Source organism: Macrosteles quadrilineatus, unplaced genomic scaffold (assembly GCF_028750875.1).
Source record: "Macrosteles quadrilineatus isolate MER2022 unplaced genomic scaffold, UCM_ALF_1.0 Scaffold_7__1_contigs__length_78375512, whole genome shotgun sequence".
Lineage (NCBI taxonomy): Eukaryota > Metazoa > Arthropoda > Insecta > Hemiptera > Cicadellidae > Macrosteles > Macrosteles quadrilineatus.
In genome coordinates, this window is record NW_026542600.1 from 65891958 (window position 1) to 65908007 (window position 16050).

A 16050-nucleotide genomic window follows, 5' to 3' on the forward strand; every position below is an offset into this window, starting at 1 on the left:
TTATAATAGGCATTATTTATTGTGTAGAAGTAGTCAATAAGTCACTAGGTACGGTGATAAGATGCCACAGCAGATATGAAAACATTGATGTCCATGCTGTTTGCCATGTAACAGTTATCGAATGAGTGCAAACTTTGCTGAAGGAAGGAGAAGTTGGCCTGAAACTTGATATTCTTGGAAATCTTGATATAATCAGCAAACGACAAACACTGAGAGTTAATACAATCCACAATACCGTGACAAAAATATTTTAAAGCCCTGATAATATTTGTTTACTTAACAGAAGCCGGAACCCGGGCCCACTACAAGAATGAGTCCCAGCAGTGATGGACAATTTAGCATGTATAATATAATACATCCATCTACCAGCTATGATGGACAAGCACAATTAATTACAATAGAACAACAGTAGCAAAAATTTATAAATAATATGACAAAAAATCCATCTTCTTTGTTGCAAGGCATTTTTATTCACTTCGAGTCAAATATTTCCAATCAGCAATAATCGAAACTCAGTTTGACTTCATTGGTTATGATATTGGCACTGCGCAAAGTTACAATTATATTGTTACACTTCATCACATATTAGTAGGTTAATATCCTAATAGCAAATATCTAGGCATAGCATTATAGTATATAAATACGTTTTCCTCAATAGTAGATTATGTAAAGACCCAGCCCTGCCAAAAACGTTTGGAACAGTTACAAACAATGGAACGCCTCTGACGAAACCAAAGCCACGCACACCCAAATGGCAGCTCATTTGTAGATCAATGGGACTTTCACCATTACAATTGGATCAGCTGGTTTAAAGAGATAACAATTAAAGACGGTGCCCAATGAAAGGCGTGATTGCGTATGCTGGTGATTCGGATGTTCCACCCATTGCATTACTTTTGTGTGAGGCACGTGCTTCAGGTTAGCATTTCCACTAAGTAAATCAAATAGGCATAACAGATTTATGTGTATCGAATTTTTCCATAACAAGTTACTAGGTTTATTATTATGTAATTGGGCGATCGAGTAAAAACTATGATAATCAATTTTACTTGCTCATGTTAGGACAGACAATAACTTATCCCCCTGAAAACATTAATGAAATCAGATACAGGGTTAGTAGAAGGTTTGATGAGGCAAATTTTAACGTTTTCAGATTCCACATTTCTAAAGAAACTTTGCTTGATGTATTCAGTTCAGACGATATGAATCTAAAATACAATTTATTCATCGACAAAGTAAAATACTATTTCGACATATCCTTCCCAAAATTGACAAAGAAGATCATAAATAAAATAATAGGAAAACTACCCTTAGCCCTCAAGCGTTGAATATTAGGAGTGAGCTATGGCAGTCTTTACCACAGAATCTAGATCAAGGGATCTAGAGTCAACTCATTTCATGCGTGAATATTACAGAAGGCTAAAATATCGCTATCGTTCTGTTATAAGAGAAGAAAAATCTAATGATATATTACGCAAAATCCAGTCAGCTGATAATAAATAAAAAATGATTTGGCAAATTATTAACAGCAGAAGGCCAATGAAGAATAATAAATTTGATGATATGTGTATTAGAGACATTGATGGAGAACTAACCCACGAACCCTTAAACATTGCCAACAAATTCAATGAATACTTTGTGAAGTACAATGATAAATCAGTAAAAACATGTAGAAAACATGTAAAAACAGCCAAAGGAATCTTTTTTCTTCCACCCTACATATGAGAAAGAAATAATTAATAAGTTAGTCATAGCAACCCTGAAAAACAAAAACTCAGCTGGAGTTGAATTTGATGAAATAATATCATTTAGAATGTTAAAGAATATCACTGACTTACTGGCAGAACCCATCAGCCACCTCATAATTTTTTCCTTTTCTTCTGGTTGTTTTCCCGACTCACTAAAGCTTGCAATAGTCAGACCAGTATTTAAAAAATGTGACTCTAAAGATCTCGACAACTATCGGCCAATACAAATTTCGACAGCTATATCTAAAGTATTTGAAAAAGTAGTATTATTGCGCCTAACAAAATTTATAGAAAAACATGAAATAATTAGTTAATCCCTACATGGCTTTGTAAAAGATAAATCTACCACCAGTGTGGTAGATAAATAAATAAATCGACTACAGATGCTATATTTTTGTTATTGACCTCAGTTCATAACAAGATTGATCGCATGGAAGATTTATTTGCTTTGTTTTATGAGGTGAGCTTTAAGGCTTTTGATTGCCTTATTCATAGCCTGTTTTAATTAATTAATAATGTTTGGTATAAAAAACCAACCATTAGATTGGATTAAGTCATTTCTGAAGGACAGATCACAGGTGGTAGTGGTATATAAAAAAGGAATGACCATATGTAATAGAGAGACTGACCGTGGTTTGCTGCCTGGCTCGTAGGCTGAGGAATGTGGTAGAATAGGATGTTTTTTTGAAGGTGTATTACGGGTGTTTCCATAGCATTCTCAGTTATGGAGTTGCATTTTGTGGAGGATGTTGAAAGGCCAACAGAGTTTTTCTTTAAAAATAAAAAATCATAAGAATGATTTGCATAGTTCATTACCTGGAGCATTGTAGGCCTTTATTTCAAGATCTCAAAGTATTGACTCTTACATCTGTTATCATTCTGGAATCTTCTTTATTAGTATTGAAATTTCCTGAAATATTCAAGAGGAACAAAGAAGTACGTAGTTACAACACAAGAAGTAAACACAATGTGCACCTAAACAGTCATAGGACTACTTTGATTCAACCAGGAGTTCAATACTTGGCCGGTAAAGTTTTTAATAGATTACCAGATGAAATAAGAAGTTGTTCTGGACAGAAGACATTTAAGAAAAAACTGAAGACATATTTAACGGAAAAGACCTATTACTCAATGGATGAATTCTGGAAAGATGAAGACATGACGTAAGCCTAATATCCAATCCAAAATGACGACCACTGCTGAAATGCTACAAGTGGGATACCTTCAAGTATGCAAGTAAGTAAGTAATCAATTTTCTATCCTTATGGAAAAGAATTTAACGATTTAAGACTATTTCAAATGTTAGCTCCGTCTAGTTAATGTGGTTCATGTATAGACTCTAGTATGCATTTGTTTTACCATTTAACCAATTTAAAAGTGTTTTGACTGAATAAAACTGAACATATTTATTTATAAACCATTGTTGGTCCAATGGTATTGTAAGGAACGAGCAAAACACAAATCATTAAGTGTACACCAAAATTAGAGTAAAACATTTTATCAACAATAGTGATCAAATTTTACCTACATGAACCTCATATAAAAACAAGCTTTAGATTTAATAATATGATAAGAAGTTTACTGTTCAAAGTAAACTATATATTTTAAATTTGTGTTCTTAATATTTCGGTACGTATTTCATTTCTAGTAACGACTCAGAAGATTTCTCAAAGGCATGTTATTTTGCCTTTATTTTTCTATATTTCGAGTTTTGATTAAATATTTTCTAACATATCCTTATTTTTCTTCTGGTTCATATTTCTGTTTTTCCATCAATAAAGTGATCTCGAACTAAGTAAGTGTTTATTCTCAAGTGTGTTAGTGATGGCGAAGTGTCGCTAGGCCGCGCCGCGCTCTCAAGGCGCTAGGCAACTTGTGTGACGACTTCTGTACCTAAATTGCGTCTTGCGCCGTGATACTTTCTTATGCAGCTATACTGGTTCTGGTAGAAGGCATGCGATTCAGCCTCTTTGCAGGACTCTAGTTCATTTGAAAATAAAAATAAAAATGTATTTCCTAAAAAGTTCTATTAATTTATATGATGTAATGTATGTATATGTTATTGAAATAATTGCAATTGTTTCGTAATTTGTTTAGTAACAAAAACACTAATATTAATAGAGTTTTGTATTTTACAAACAATTAGGTGGCGGATTTAAATGGTAGGTCCTATTTATATTTTACTCACTTACTAGATCAAATTTAGTATTTTTTAATTTCGATAGGCCGTGAATTAGATAATACAAATCAGAAAACTGTAAATGTCTTAAAACGTCATAAGAACTTAAGTCAACTTACGGGAAATTATTGAAACTCAATTTCTAAGTCAATTTGAGCGTGACGAAAACGTATTTATTAATGGAAAATAAATTATTGCCCATAGTGCGACAAAAAAGTCGTCTAAATAGATCTGCCCAATATGTTATTTATTAATTTGTATTTTCTAACGGAATAGCCACTTTACAATAAGAAAATTGCATTGTCAATAAGAAAGAGAAAATTAAAACAAGCGATAGTTAACAATTATAAATATTATTTACAATTATAAATCAAAGGTAGGCTATATCAAACAATGTTATGTCATAATAAAATATACGAAACGAAACCTTAAGTTATCTAAATTTTTGTTAATAGTGTTTTGTATTGTATCACAAAATAAAATGGCCTAGTATGGTTGCTGATACTTAGCATTATCCAACAAAATAAGGAAATCTACAAAAAACACTGAGTTTATGGTTGTACAGCTACGTGAATAGATATACTACGAGAGCTTTTTTATATACTATGTTTTAGAAGATTTGCATGTAGAATTAAGAAAGAATGTTGACAAAGTCCATACTGCAGTACATTTTTAGTAACTTTATTAAGAATGAATATCGATTCACGCGTTTAATACTAATTTTTATAAGAATACGAAATTTATAAGAACTTAAATCCCCTTTCGATGAAATACGTTTTCCATCCTAAATGTATGTTTGGTGTATATTCTATATACTTATATCTACTTTGAAATAATCTGTTATTGCTTTAAATTATAGTTGTACTATTATGGTTAACTATTGTAAGAAACTATTATTATTATAGTTTTTATTTCACTCGAAAATGTTTAGGTAAATTTATAGCCATTATTTTATCATTGATCGAAAAACCAATATTTTGCAAACTACAAGTAATCTATGGACAGCCACTGAAAATTTTGAAAAGGGCATACGCAATTAAATTTAAGACTTGCCAAATATATCAAATCAAAATATGTTTTTAATTAAAAAACTACAATTTGTACACAGTATTAGAATTACGAAAAAATAGTCCCTCTTAGGCCATGCAAAACCTTGAAAGATATACAGGGTGAACAATTTAATTGTGCCTCCATTGGTATCTCAAAACCTATTAGAATTAGAGAAATTCATTAAATTGAGAACTTCGACTATTTTCTTATGACATTAAAAAGATAAATTCCACTTTTCAAAAGTTGCCACCATTTTCTGATATGGTAGCTAGTTTCGAAACTGTAATGGAACACTTCGTTTTTATGATTGTTTCAGAAAGTAAATGTCATTTAAAAAGTGTTTATAATTTACATTTTTGCTCAGAAGTCACTTGTTCAGGAGTTACAACGTGGTACGCCTGGGAAACAGTGGCTTGCTGTGTACATTTTACATCCTTCAGCTCCTAAGCGACAATGTTTGGAGAGTAAATAAGTGTTTAAGATGCATTACACACTATATTAACCCATCTCAGATTAAAGAACCTTGGAACATTCAGGATCCATGTTTTTAGCCACTGAGCTTTTGAACATAATTTCAACGCAATTTTGCCAGACAGCTCAAAATCATGTCTTTGTATCATCTGTAATTTAGTTTTACACCGACCTTTGAAAATTTATTTTCTATATAAATAAGAAAATACTAAGCTCCTCCGACACCGGCCATCGTCCGTAGAAAAAATAAATTATTGGCTAAAAATTTGAAAATAGTAAACCTCAACTTGAAACGTAGTGTCGGACGGAATAACCTCGGATTTTTCAAGAACAGTAGGGAATGACTATAAGGAATGATATATGGAATGGTTATAAGTCTCCTTGACGCCAGGTAGCTACAGGTAGCCGGAACTAGCCGGGGGTGATAGTCCACTGACAGTCTCAGTTTCGCAACCGCCGCGCCGCGCCGTCCCATGACTCATGGTGGGAGAGGGGTGCGGGGCGAATCACTGAGCCGCCATTCACTGACCCCGCAGTACTCGGACCTCTGCCTTTTTCCCGGAAATGGGAAACAATAGCACGGCATCCGGCTCCATACGGGCGCCAAGGCCATCGTCCTGTCAGAGAGTGCGGGGAGTCCGAGGGTCCAGTAGGCCAGCTCCCGTACCGTCGTCCGGGCCATGAACAGCCGGTGATTGGTCAAGATGATAAGGAGGACTTACTTTCCCAGTATGGTGCAGGCTATCACTGTTCTTACCGTGCTCAAGATGCTTACCAACGGTAAGTACCACCTTCTGTAGGTTTAAAGTCGAGTTGTAGAGATTGTGTAAAGCGCGAGTGTCGGGTGGTGCCGCGGGTATCTCAGGGGCAGCGGCGGTGGAGACCGGGTCGTCGGCTCTTGGACGTCTAGACTGAGTCAAGGAAGAGAAGGAAGAGGCGGCCTTGGGAGCTGAGAGGGGAGCCTGGACTCTTCCCCTCCCTCGCCACCTCAGACGCGTCTCTTACTCTACTATAAATACTTAAAGTGAATTAGTATTGCTCTAGTAAAATTGCAAACAAAGAGGTTTGATACTTTTGATGCATTTAATACGTGATTAATGAAATATCTAACAATGTTTTAGTTAACAATTTACTTGTGAAAATCCTGGGTATTAAATAGCACATTCGTGGCTATAAGTAATATTTTGTTAAAATTAGCTAAATAAGTGGGTTAAACAATATTGTAAAATAGTATAACACATAAATAGCTAATTATAATTTTCTAATTAAAACAAGCGCTTTATTATTTTTCACTCATAAAAATGACAAAAAGTTCACAATTTATAGAGTAAATATTAATGTAAGTAATTGTCTTCGTAATAAATTAATATTGTTACGATGTATTTAATTATACGTTGTATAAATTAAATGCAATCATTATACAAATTTCACTTATAGCTAATTATTTTAAAATATTACTTCTTAAATAAATAAATTACATGAGAAGGTTCTTCGTGTGTTCCGCAAGTTCTCCACTAACATCTTGGCTTTTCAAGCGTGTTAGTTTTTAAATTAAATAAATGTAATTTTAAATAAACCTTAACAAGCCAATTGGCGAAAAATGTTTAACAAATAAAACAACTTCTTATGGATGTAAATAAAAGGCCTTTGGACATCGGTGACAAAAAAAAATATGACTCGTCATAAAATTGAGGTAAATAAAAAGGGATAAACAGATTTAATGAGTACATACACATCAAAACTATACGTATAACATCATTCAAGAGAATTCGGTATTTCGAAAATAATTTAGCTACGACAATAATTTATCAATGAGTTTATAGTATGCAAATGTAATAGGAGGTTCTATCATTGGTAACATGCAATGATAAATAAATATTATGCTGTCAGACTACACAAAATCGTGCATAAATCAAAACACTTTCTTTCACTGGAATGTTTTGCGGCACTGCAAAAACTTAAGAAGTTCATTATTCAATATGACTTAAATAAATTAATATTAAATATCAGAATATAGAACCATGCAAACGTCTTTAATATACAAATTACAATATTTTACTACATTTATAGGAATGTTGTCGCAACCCCCTCCGTCCGCACTACATTTCCTTCGTCCGTGCGTCTTTCCCAACTTATGATACATCCTATGTAAAAATAAAATTAAAATATAGATAAACAAGTCTTGTTTTCAACACATAATATTTTTAGGTTTTGGTCAAATAAAAGACTGAACCGTTGGCAAATTTTTATTATTGAAATTATAATTTCTCAGTATTGTGTTTTGTTTATTAGCTGCTATGGACATTGTTTGAAATTTCTTATGTGACAAAGTAATTATGGTCTAAAATATGGTATTGATTTTCCCTTTTAACTGTGTTGTTTACGAGTATGAAATTCCTTTATGGAAAAATTGCGATTTAATATTTTATGAGTTTTATCAATTTAAGACTTAAGTCTTAAAGCAGTCATAATTTGTTCAGTTAATTAATTTAAGTCGCGAGGAAATAAGTACGTTTGCATTGGTTTTACAATGCAGCTTTTAAGCTTTCTAAAATTTTGCTCTGTTTAAAAAACTATAATTTTAAGCTACGCAGGTACTAATTTTTAAGCTGTCTCAATTTTAAACCACACAGTCATAAAGTATCCTCTACTGTTTTACTACGTTAGTAAAATCAACGATATTTACTATTTATTACAAATCAGCAAAATTGATAAATATCTTGGTGACTATGTCTCGACAAAGTAGCTACAGTTATATGGTTATGCAATTCCAAGGTATATTAATTAAATGTATATTTCTTCGATTGTTATTTAAATATGTTTAACTCGTCAATATGACGACTCTCTCTCTACTTGTACTAGCTCAAGAATATAGATTATGGTTTATTTTTATTTTTAACGTTAATCCTTATACTTAAATGAGTTTTGCTCAATCATGAATTATAAGCTGCATTGTGTTTTGTAGCCGTAAAATATTTAAAAAAGCTGGATTCTCATTACTTGTAAAAAACAGAAAACTTATTGAACGCGTAGTTGTTTTTTTAGAAAATATCCGCAGATTTAAGTGCTGAACCTATTTCCGTTGCCTAGGTCATTTAATCATTTAATTATCATTTAATCGGAAGCCAAAACACCATTCGTCTACATTGATAGTTGAAAATCAAATAAAAAAAATTCATTCCAAAAAAGAAAAATAATAAAAAATATATATATCTCGAAGTATCAGAAATCTTAAATATGCATATGCGTAGTTCTTTAATTTTGGTGAAATAAAAAACTAACCAGAAAAAAAACAGAATCAATTTTTTCTGCCTCAATGCAACCTAAAAACAGACGTTTTATTATATTTTTTTTTATTTACACCTATTCGGTATTAAAAGTTATATTAAAAGATCTACATGCGGTACGTATCCTCCCATGCTAACATTATGTATGGTAAATTAAATCCTGTAAATTGCTGTTTTATTTCTGGACATTGAACACACTGGACGTTTTGTAAACTACTTTTTAAAATGTAAGTTGTATTAAATGTAATCAAAGCAGTACGGTATGTTTTCATTTCACGAAGCAACAAACCGTAATACTATTTATGCAAATATTTTTATATTAGGCATGTATGACAGAGCAAATATGCTAAATAGTTTTTGCAATCTTAACTTGAAATTCGCTTGGTATGTAGGTTTGCAGTGATAAGGTTATTGTTGCATAATGCATATATAACATATACGAAGAACTTGGAATAAAAATACGGCCTTCTTACAAATCTAATTCTTGATCATTGAACTACTACGAGTCTTAAACGTAAAGCTTGTACAGATTTGTGTAAAGACATACTAAACTTTATTCGTTCAACGGATGTTACAAATTGAATGGCGATTACAGTGTTAGATAAAAATACTAATTGAATGTTACAACAAATACTTGCTTAGCATTCCTTCCTTATATGAACCACATCTATTTACTTTTTAATTGTTAAATATATTTTTTACTCTTTTAAATTGATAAATTAGTCTAACTATAAATAATTTAATATCATATAATTGCACAACAAGCTATCGTATAAGTGTTATAGGTACAATTAATTATAAGTGTAATGTTCTTAGTGAGATTGTTGTCAAAAGAAGGCATGCGTTCATAAAATACCGATTATAACAAAGTGAATTTGTTTTTAAACATACTTTTCTCCCCAATATTTTATACTTGTGTCATTTATATTGAAATAACATAATATAACACTACTTGTTTTATAAACTTTATTTGTTATAAAAAGTGTCTTTAAATAAAATGTTAACTATCGTTGTTGAAAAAATACCACTTATTTGAGTATAAGGTTTAAATAACTAACTTCAAGTAATCATAAGTTGTCATAAGTATACTATCCATTCTTGCAAAAATACTGCCTAAACAATCCTGGTTTGGCCTTAATACTACCTAAACAATCCGTTGGCCATAATACTACCTACTACCTAAACAATTCTAGTTTGCATAATGAAAAACCTCAGACCAGCAATTGTGGTAGTATTAGCTATCATTGTATTTTTTTTAGTAAAAATAACCACTGTATTTTATTTATTTCAAATGCTTAGCCTACTTATAGCTAGGTTAAACCCATAACATAATAGACGTCTCAGCTTTCTCCTTAGAACATTTAATTCATTTTATAATTTGAATTCTTCAAAAGCTTTTTATTTTTTTATTTTGTAGAGGTCAAAAAAGTACAGTACTGAAAAAATGATCGTAGCTCAAGCGAAAATGTACAGGAAAACATCATGACCACAGTAATTTTTTGTATTTGAATGTGAAAAGTTCATAAATATTAATATTGTTTAAAGTAATTATAAAAGTCAACAATTTTCTTGTCAATATCGTAGAGTACAGTTGAGATAACAATGAAAGGGTGGATGTATTAGAAACTGGAATGAAATTGCATTTTAAATGACACTATCAATGTCTCAATTATTTAGTATAAGGTGGCTAGAAATTATTATTTTTTTTTTTTCAGTTGAGTCAATTCGGTCATTTCAGTTTCAAAGTCATTTTGGGCTTGTGTCCTTGAGAATGATAAAATTAAAGATAGCATTATAGCTATGTTAAGTAATAAAATAAGAGAAAAATAAAACATAAAAACTGGTCGATATCGTTTACTTTCTAATTGTAAACTAAAAACTAAGTGAAAATTAATCGTACAGAAGAAAAAACAGAACAGAATAATGAACTAATTGTGTATGTTATTTTAGTGAATTGCCCCCTAAACTATTTTAAGCCTAATTGTTACGGAGAATAAATTAATAAACTGTTGTAGTTTGTTATCTTATTTTAGATATATTTAAATATAGTTCGGCAAATTCCTTTATTTCAAACGAAACTATCAACATTTCAATAAAAAACACAACTTTTTACCTTCCCTGTAACAGCAAACCTAATTGCTAATTAAAATGTATTTATTTAATTAGAATATAAATCTGACATTGTAAGGCAATATCTTTGTGGTAATCCAGCCAGGTAAAATTAAATTCGCTTAGTTTGCAGGTTTGCTGCAGTGGGGGTATTTATTTATTTGATTGTATTTTCTTAATATTTTCCTAAGGACTTGTGGTATTTCTTCATGGGAGTTGTATTTCATTTCACGTGGAAGGTGACTGGACTTGGTACCGAAGGCAGAGAGCGTACGGAAGATATCTTATTCAATTCTACTCTGGTGTTACTCGAAAACACTTGTAACTGTTAAGTAATCTTTTTCTAACACTGATAACTATAATATCATCGTCTATGACCTTTGCCCCCCCCCTTTCCCGTTAACATAGATTCTGATCCGGTGACGTGACGGTTGACAACTGGGAGGTTGACGCAAAGTGGAGGACGGAGTTACGCCGCACGATCAGCTTTTAAGTCAAACTCGAAACGTCAAGAACGCCTCCTGCGTAAAGCAATATGCGGAATCAAGGTTTTGGTTCACGCCCTAAAAAATCTCCTTACCAATCTGGTCCAATTTTCATGCCACAGTTTTGGTCATCCCTAATTTTTTCCAGGGACGAATTTACTAGTGATCAACCGTACAATGCAAGGGGACACCTGCCACCAAAGAACGCGATCATAGCTTCCATTTTCTGTGTATTTGCATTTTTGTGCAATTTGTGAGCTGATGATGTATTTGTATTTCATTTTTGTGAGCTGATGACAGTGCAAATGCGATGCGGAGTCTGGGGGTGGTGACATTTAAACGGATTCTAATAATTTGATTGTGTGTTGGAACGTTAGCATGGTGAGGTGAATTAATAAATTACTCTCAGACCATGGGTCCTATGATCAAGCTTCTTGCATAAGATAGGCAAAGTCGCAAACTCGGAGTATCTATAAAAGGTATACAATTGGCAGCACTCAGGTAATTTTATACCTTTCATAGTTTTCTTCAGTGATCCAGAGATAACACAACTCAAATTAGAGTATCTGTACTTTCCGGCAATACAGATACCGTTGTACATACTATTTTATAAACATACTTTATTTAACCACTACCTAAACAACAGGTGGCATAAATGACGAACTTCCTATTTGGTTCAAATGGCAACCATGGTGAAAACACCATAGGAGAATGAGCCTAGAAATGCGCGAAGGGCTTCTTTTGGACTTATTTTGGCCAAAACCTCTACCTTAATTCTTCTTACATCTATACCTACAACATATAAGCCCTTTACGAAGCAATGTATTAACAGTCCCAGGAGATGAGTAGTTCTTGAATCTCCAAGGGGTTCGGTTAAGCCAGTAGTTCGTATAGTCTAACACGACCCAAAGGACAACGTGCCTACATTCTGCGTAAAACAAATTTAACTCCCACCTTTCCCTTCAAAAGTACAGGACTTTCCGTCATAATGCAGTGGCAGTGGAGTTTTAGATGGAGTCAATGAAATCGGCTGTATATTATTCTGACCATAATATTTCGTCCGCTAATTTTACCTCAAAGTCCCGATCGTTTGAAAATATCACTGCGTCATTATCAAAATGTGTTTGTGTTCATATTTGTCACATTGTATGTTTCACCACATTCACGTTTATCGTATTACGAAATTTGAATGTATTATTGTTTGCGGAGTAACACATGGTACTTATAAATATAATGGTAAACTAAATAATTAATTTGATAAAGGTAATTATAAATAAATAAACAGCTGTTCATAGACAATGGCAAAACAAGACGGGAATGGTTTTGGAAGCTATTAAAAAAGGTCAACAATATAGGAAATCACAGTTTTATGATTTATTTATCAAATCAAAATCTGTTTATTGTAAAAATTGTTTACAATATATATACATATGAAATACGAAAGAATGTTAGGTAGTCACATAGGCCGAACAAGACCTGTGCACGGTATGAGCTTTATTACAAATTTGAAATTAATATAAAAATAAACTAAATTAATAAAAATATTATTTGCAACTAAGCTATGCGACAGCTACAGGAACAGTCAATGCTAAGTAACAAGTGGTCGAGTGGATGGAGTTGCTCAGTGTACTGGTGTTAATCTCGTTTGGTATTGTATACTCAATACTGGACTGATAAGTGTCTCAGACTGATCGAGCCCAATCTCCGACAGCCAACTGCTTACCGCACGTTTGTAAACTGGGAGAGATACCTGTAGATCTCTAATCCGTGATGGAGATATATTCCTATACAAAAATTGTATAGGATATATTCCTATACAAAAATTTGCAATATAAAAAGCATTGGCAAGATTTGCAGATTTGAAAACTCTGGGTACCTGCATACCTACATCTACAGCTCCTCTAAAAAAAAGAACGTCAAATTATGTTATTTATTTTTTTATGAGATGCGATGCGATGCGTACTCCTTTGGATAGTTATGCGTGATTGGCGTCACTATCAGATCTTGATTGGTGTATATACTAGTTAAGTTTTTATAAAGAGTTGACGCACCGAAATTAATTATATGTTATTGAATAACGAATTTGTAGGGAAACTCCTGTTGAATTGAAAAGCTATTTTAATAATTAGTTTTTGTATGACAAACAGTGGCTTGCGACAACAGCAACAATGGCTTATTTAGTTTAAATAATGGCGCAGTGTAACGAAAGATTGTTTATTTTCGATCTTCGCTCATTTTCCAACCTCTTTCCCAATTTGAGCTCGTGTCGAAAAGAGTCACTTTGAAAGATGTAAGATGATGTCACGACTCTGAAAGAATGACGAAGTAACGATGAAATATTGTACGAAAATAGGGGGCGAAATATACTATTTAATTTTTCAATAGCACCATTGAGTATTGCATCTTGACACATAAGATGATCGAGAAAACAAAAACGGTTAGATGTCAGAGAAATGGTTCAAGCTAATAACTAGTGTTTGTTTTTAAACATTAGTGCCAGAATCAACACTGCGCTAACCAAACATTTACACAGATATAAGGTTACTCGACACAAGAAACTGCCAATATAAAATTAGTCGCGTTAATATTTTTATAACATTACTATGTAGCGTTATTCATTGAGACAACTATGATTTATATGCTTGTTACTTTTTAATAGTCAATTATAATTAATTCAACGTGTAGTGCTTGTAACCTATAAACACATGCTTTGTTGTACGAAATTTATTCTTGACCCGTTTAATATTGCAGTATGATCAAAATTATTAGCACCAATCAAGTATGAAGCTTTACTTTAAACTAGTAATACGTATGTAAGATGCATTTTACAGACCAACCTACTTACAATAACCCATAGCAAGCACACTCCATGTTGGAAAATGGTAGAAAATCAGCTGATAGTTAAATATAATCTTTGGGCAGATCGGTTGCCAACGTGTAAAGCTCGAGCCTGTTTAGCTGTTAATTTTATCCGCTCCAAAGTTAATTATAAAACGTGCCCAAAATACCGTCGCCTTTGTCTGTGTTCAGTTTGCTACAACGTCGGTTTAGGCCTAAGCTGCGTCTTGCGAAAGAACAAACTCTTTTGTAGTTTTTCTCCGAATAACTTAGATTGCCGTGAATGCTTATACTCTCAAAATAGTTTCACTTTGGTAGCATGTAAAGATGTTTTGTTTTACGCACATTCGCATTGCTGCATTAGTTATAATTCTTACTGAGCTTGTGTAATGTTTCAAATAGTTTTCATGCACCATTGATTTGCGTGTTTTAAAACAGTAATGTCTATACTGTAAATCAAAACAAATGGAATTCGATTTCTGTTAGTTATCCATAAAACGTATAATTTGGCGATATCTTATAATATTTCGACACAATTGTAAATGTTCAAGACAATTAATTGTATTTCGTATTGAGATAATTATGTCTTACGTATGGTGTTTGCAACTAAATAAAATGTTAAGTATTAATTAATAGCCATATAAATAAGTTAACATACCTCTCTCTATACGCTAGTTTAGTCTCTTAGACTAGTTTTGAAACAACAGTTTCATTTTTAGCCTATTTTCTTCTTACAAATTATTTAAACAAATTGTCGTCTTAAATACACAAAAAAATAACCTATTCACCTATGTATATTTATATATATTTATATCTATTTGCCTACTTTTAAACATATTCATATGCAAAACATTGAAGCGAGTATAAACTAAAGCTAATATGTTATTTTTAAAAGGTTACCGATTGTTAAAATAGTAATACTGAATATTGAGACCGCATACGATTTATATTGTTTGCTAAAATTATCTTTGCTAAGAATCCAACATAGTTAGTTAAAACTAATAAAGATAGTTCAATGAAGTATAATTATCATTCTATTTGGTGGATTTTATACGTCTGTTAATGATCTTGTTTCCACTTTTTATTTGTTCCCATTTTAGTGCTTATATTTTCAGAAATGTTTAGCCAACTCCCCTGTAATAAAGTAGTTATTACCATAGTATCCATGGTTAATAATCAGCTTCGGGCGATAGTCATTTTTTCGTTATCAGGTCCTTTAGAAGACAAAAATACCTAGTGTTTAATTCGTTAAGTATTTTCTACATGAAACTCCTCTGGTGTTAATAAAATTGCGATTTAACGTGTAAAACAAAATCATTTAATTAGAGTTTGCAAAACATCCCGATCCGACACTGGAAAAGTCGTTGGGGTCGTTTCAAATTAAAAAATAACATTTGTTTAACTTTATTGCCGATTTTTATTGGTTTCAATTACCTTGTCTACATTATGTTTTTGTATTCTTCCCATACATTGTTTTTTGCTGCATTTTACGTGTCCTAAACGCAAGTTGGTCTCCTGTATTATTCCAACAGAGAATACATCTTATTTCTTGTTTATTATCCAGGATATATAAGGATACAGGATACATTGCTTATTATACTGGATATATTGTTATACAGTTTAGAAATATCTTAATTTATTTTAAGTGTTTATAGATGTTTGAAGTGATAAAATGGTGCTATACGTTTCTTTTAAATCAATTCGTGTTCACCCCAAAAAATACATCAGAAATCCCCCAAGCCAAGTATCTCGGCTTTGAAAGCTCTGTCCCACATGTTAACAATGTTTATTTTCTACTCAAACGTGTACATTGAAGTAATGAAACACGTTTTCTTTTGCTGCCAAAATTATGACATGGCTAGGGATACAAGCCAAATTCTTTC

At 32.3% G+C, this 16050-nt stretch overlaps 1 protein-coding gene and 1 non-coding gene across 3 annotated transcripts in view; one reads left to right on the top strand and one right to left on the bottom strand.

Annotated features, from left to right (window-relative positions):
- Positions 1-418: 418 nt before the first annotated feature.
- On the bottom strand, positions 419-556 carry LOC128999186 (U4 spliceosomal RNA). Its single transcript, XR_008491247.1, has one exon. It is a non-coding gene; the product is annotated as a U4 spliceosomal RNA (small nuclear RNA).
- Positions 557-6093: 5537 nt separating this feature from the next.
- The window catches only part of LOC128998659 (uncharacterized), a 41833-nt gene continuing 31876 nt past the window's right edge, over positions 6094-16050 (top strand). For both annotated transcript variants that reach the window (XM_054424885.1, XM_054424886.1), the window contains exon 1: positions 6094-6228. In XM_054424885.1, the coding sequence (XP_054280860.1) occupies positions 6153-6228 (76 nt within the window). In that variant the 5' untranslated portion in view covers positions 6094-6152. The remainder of the gene's footprint in view (positions 6229-16050) is intronic.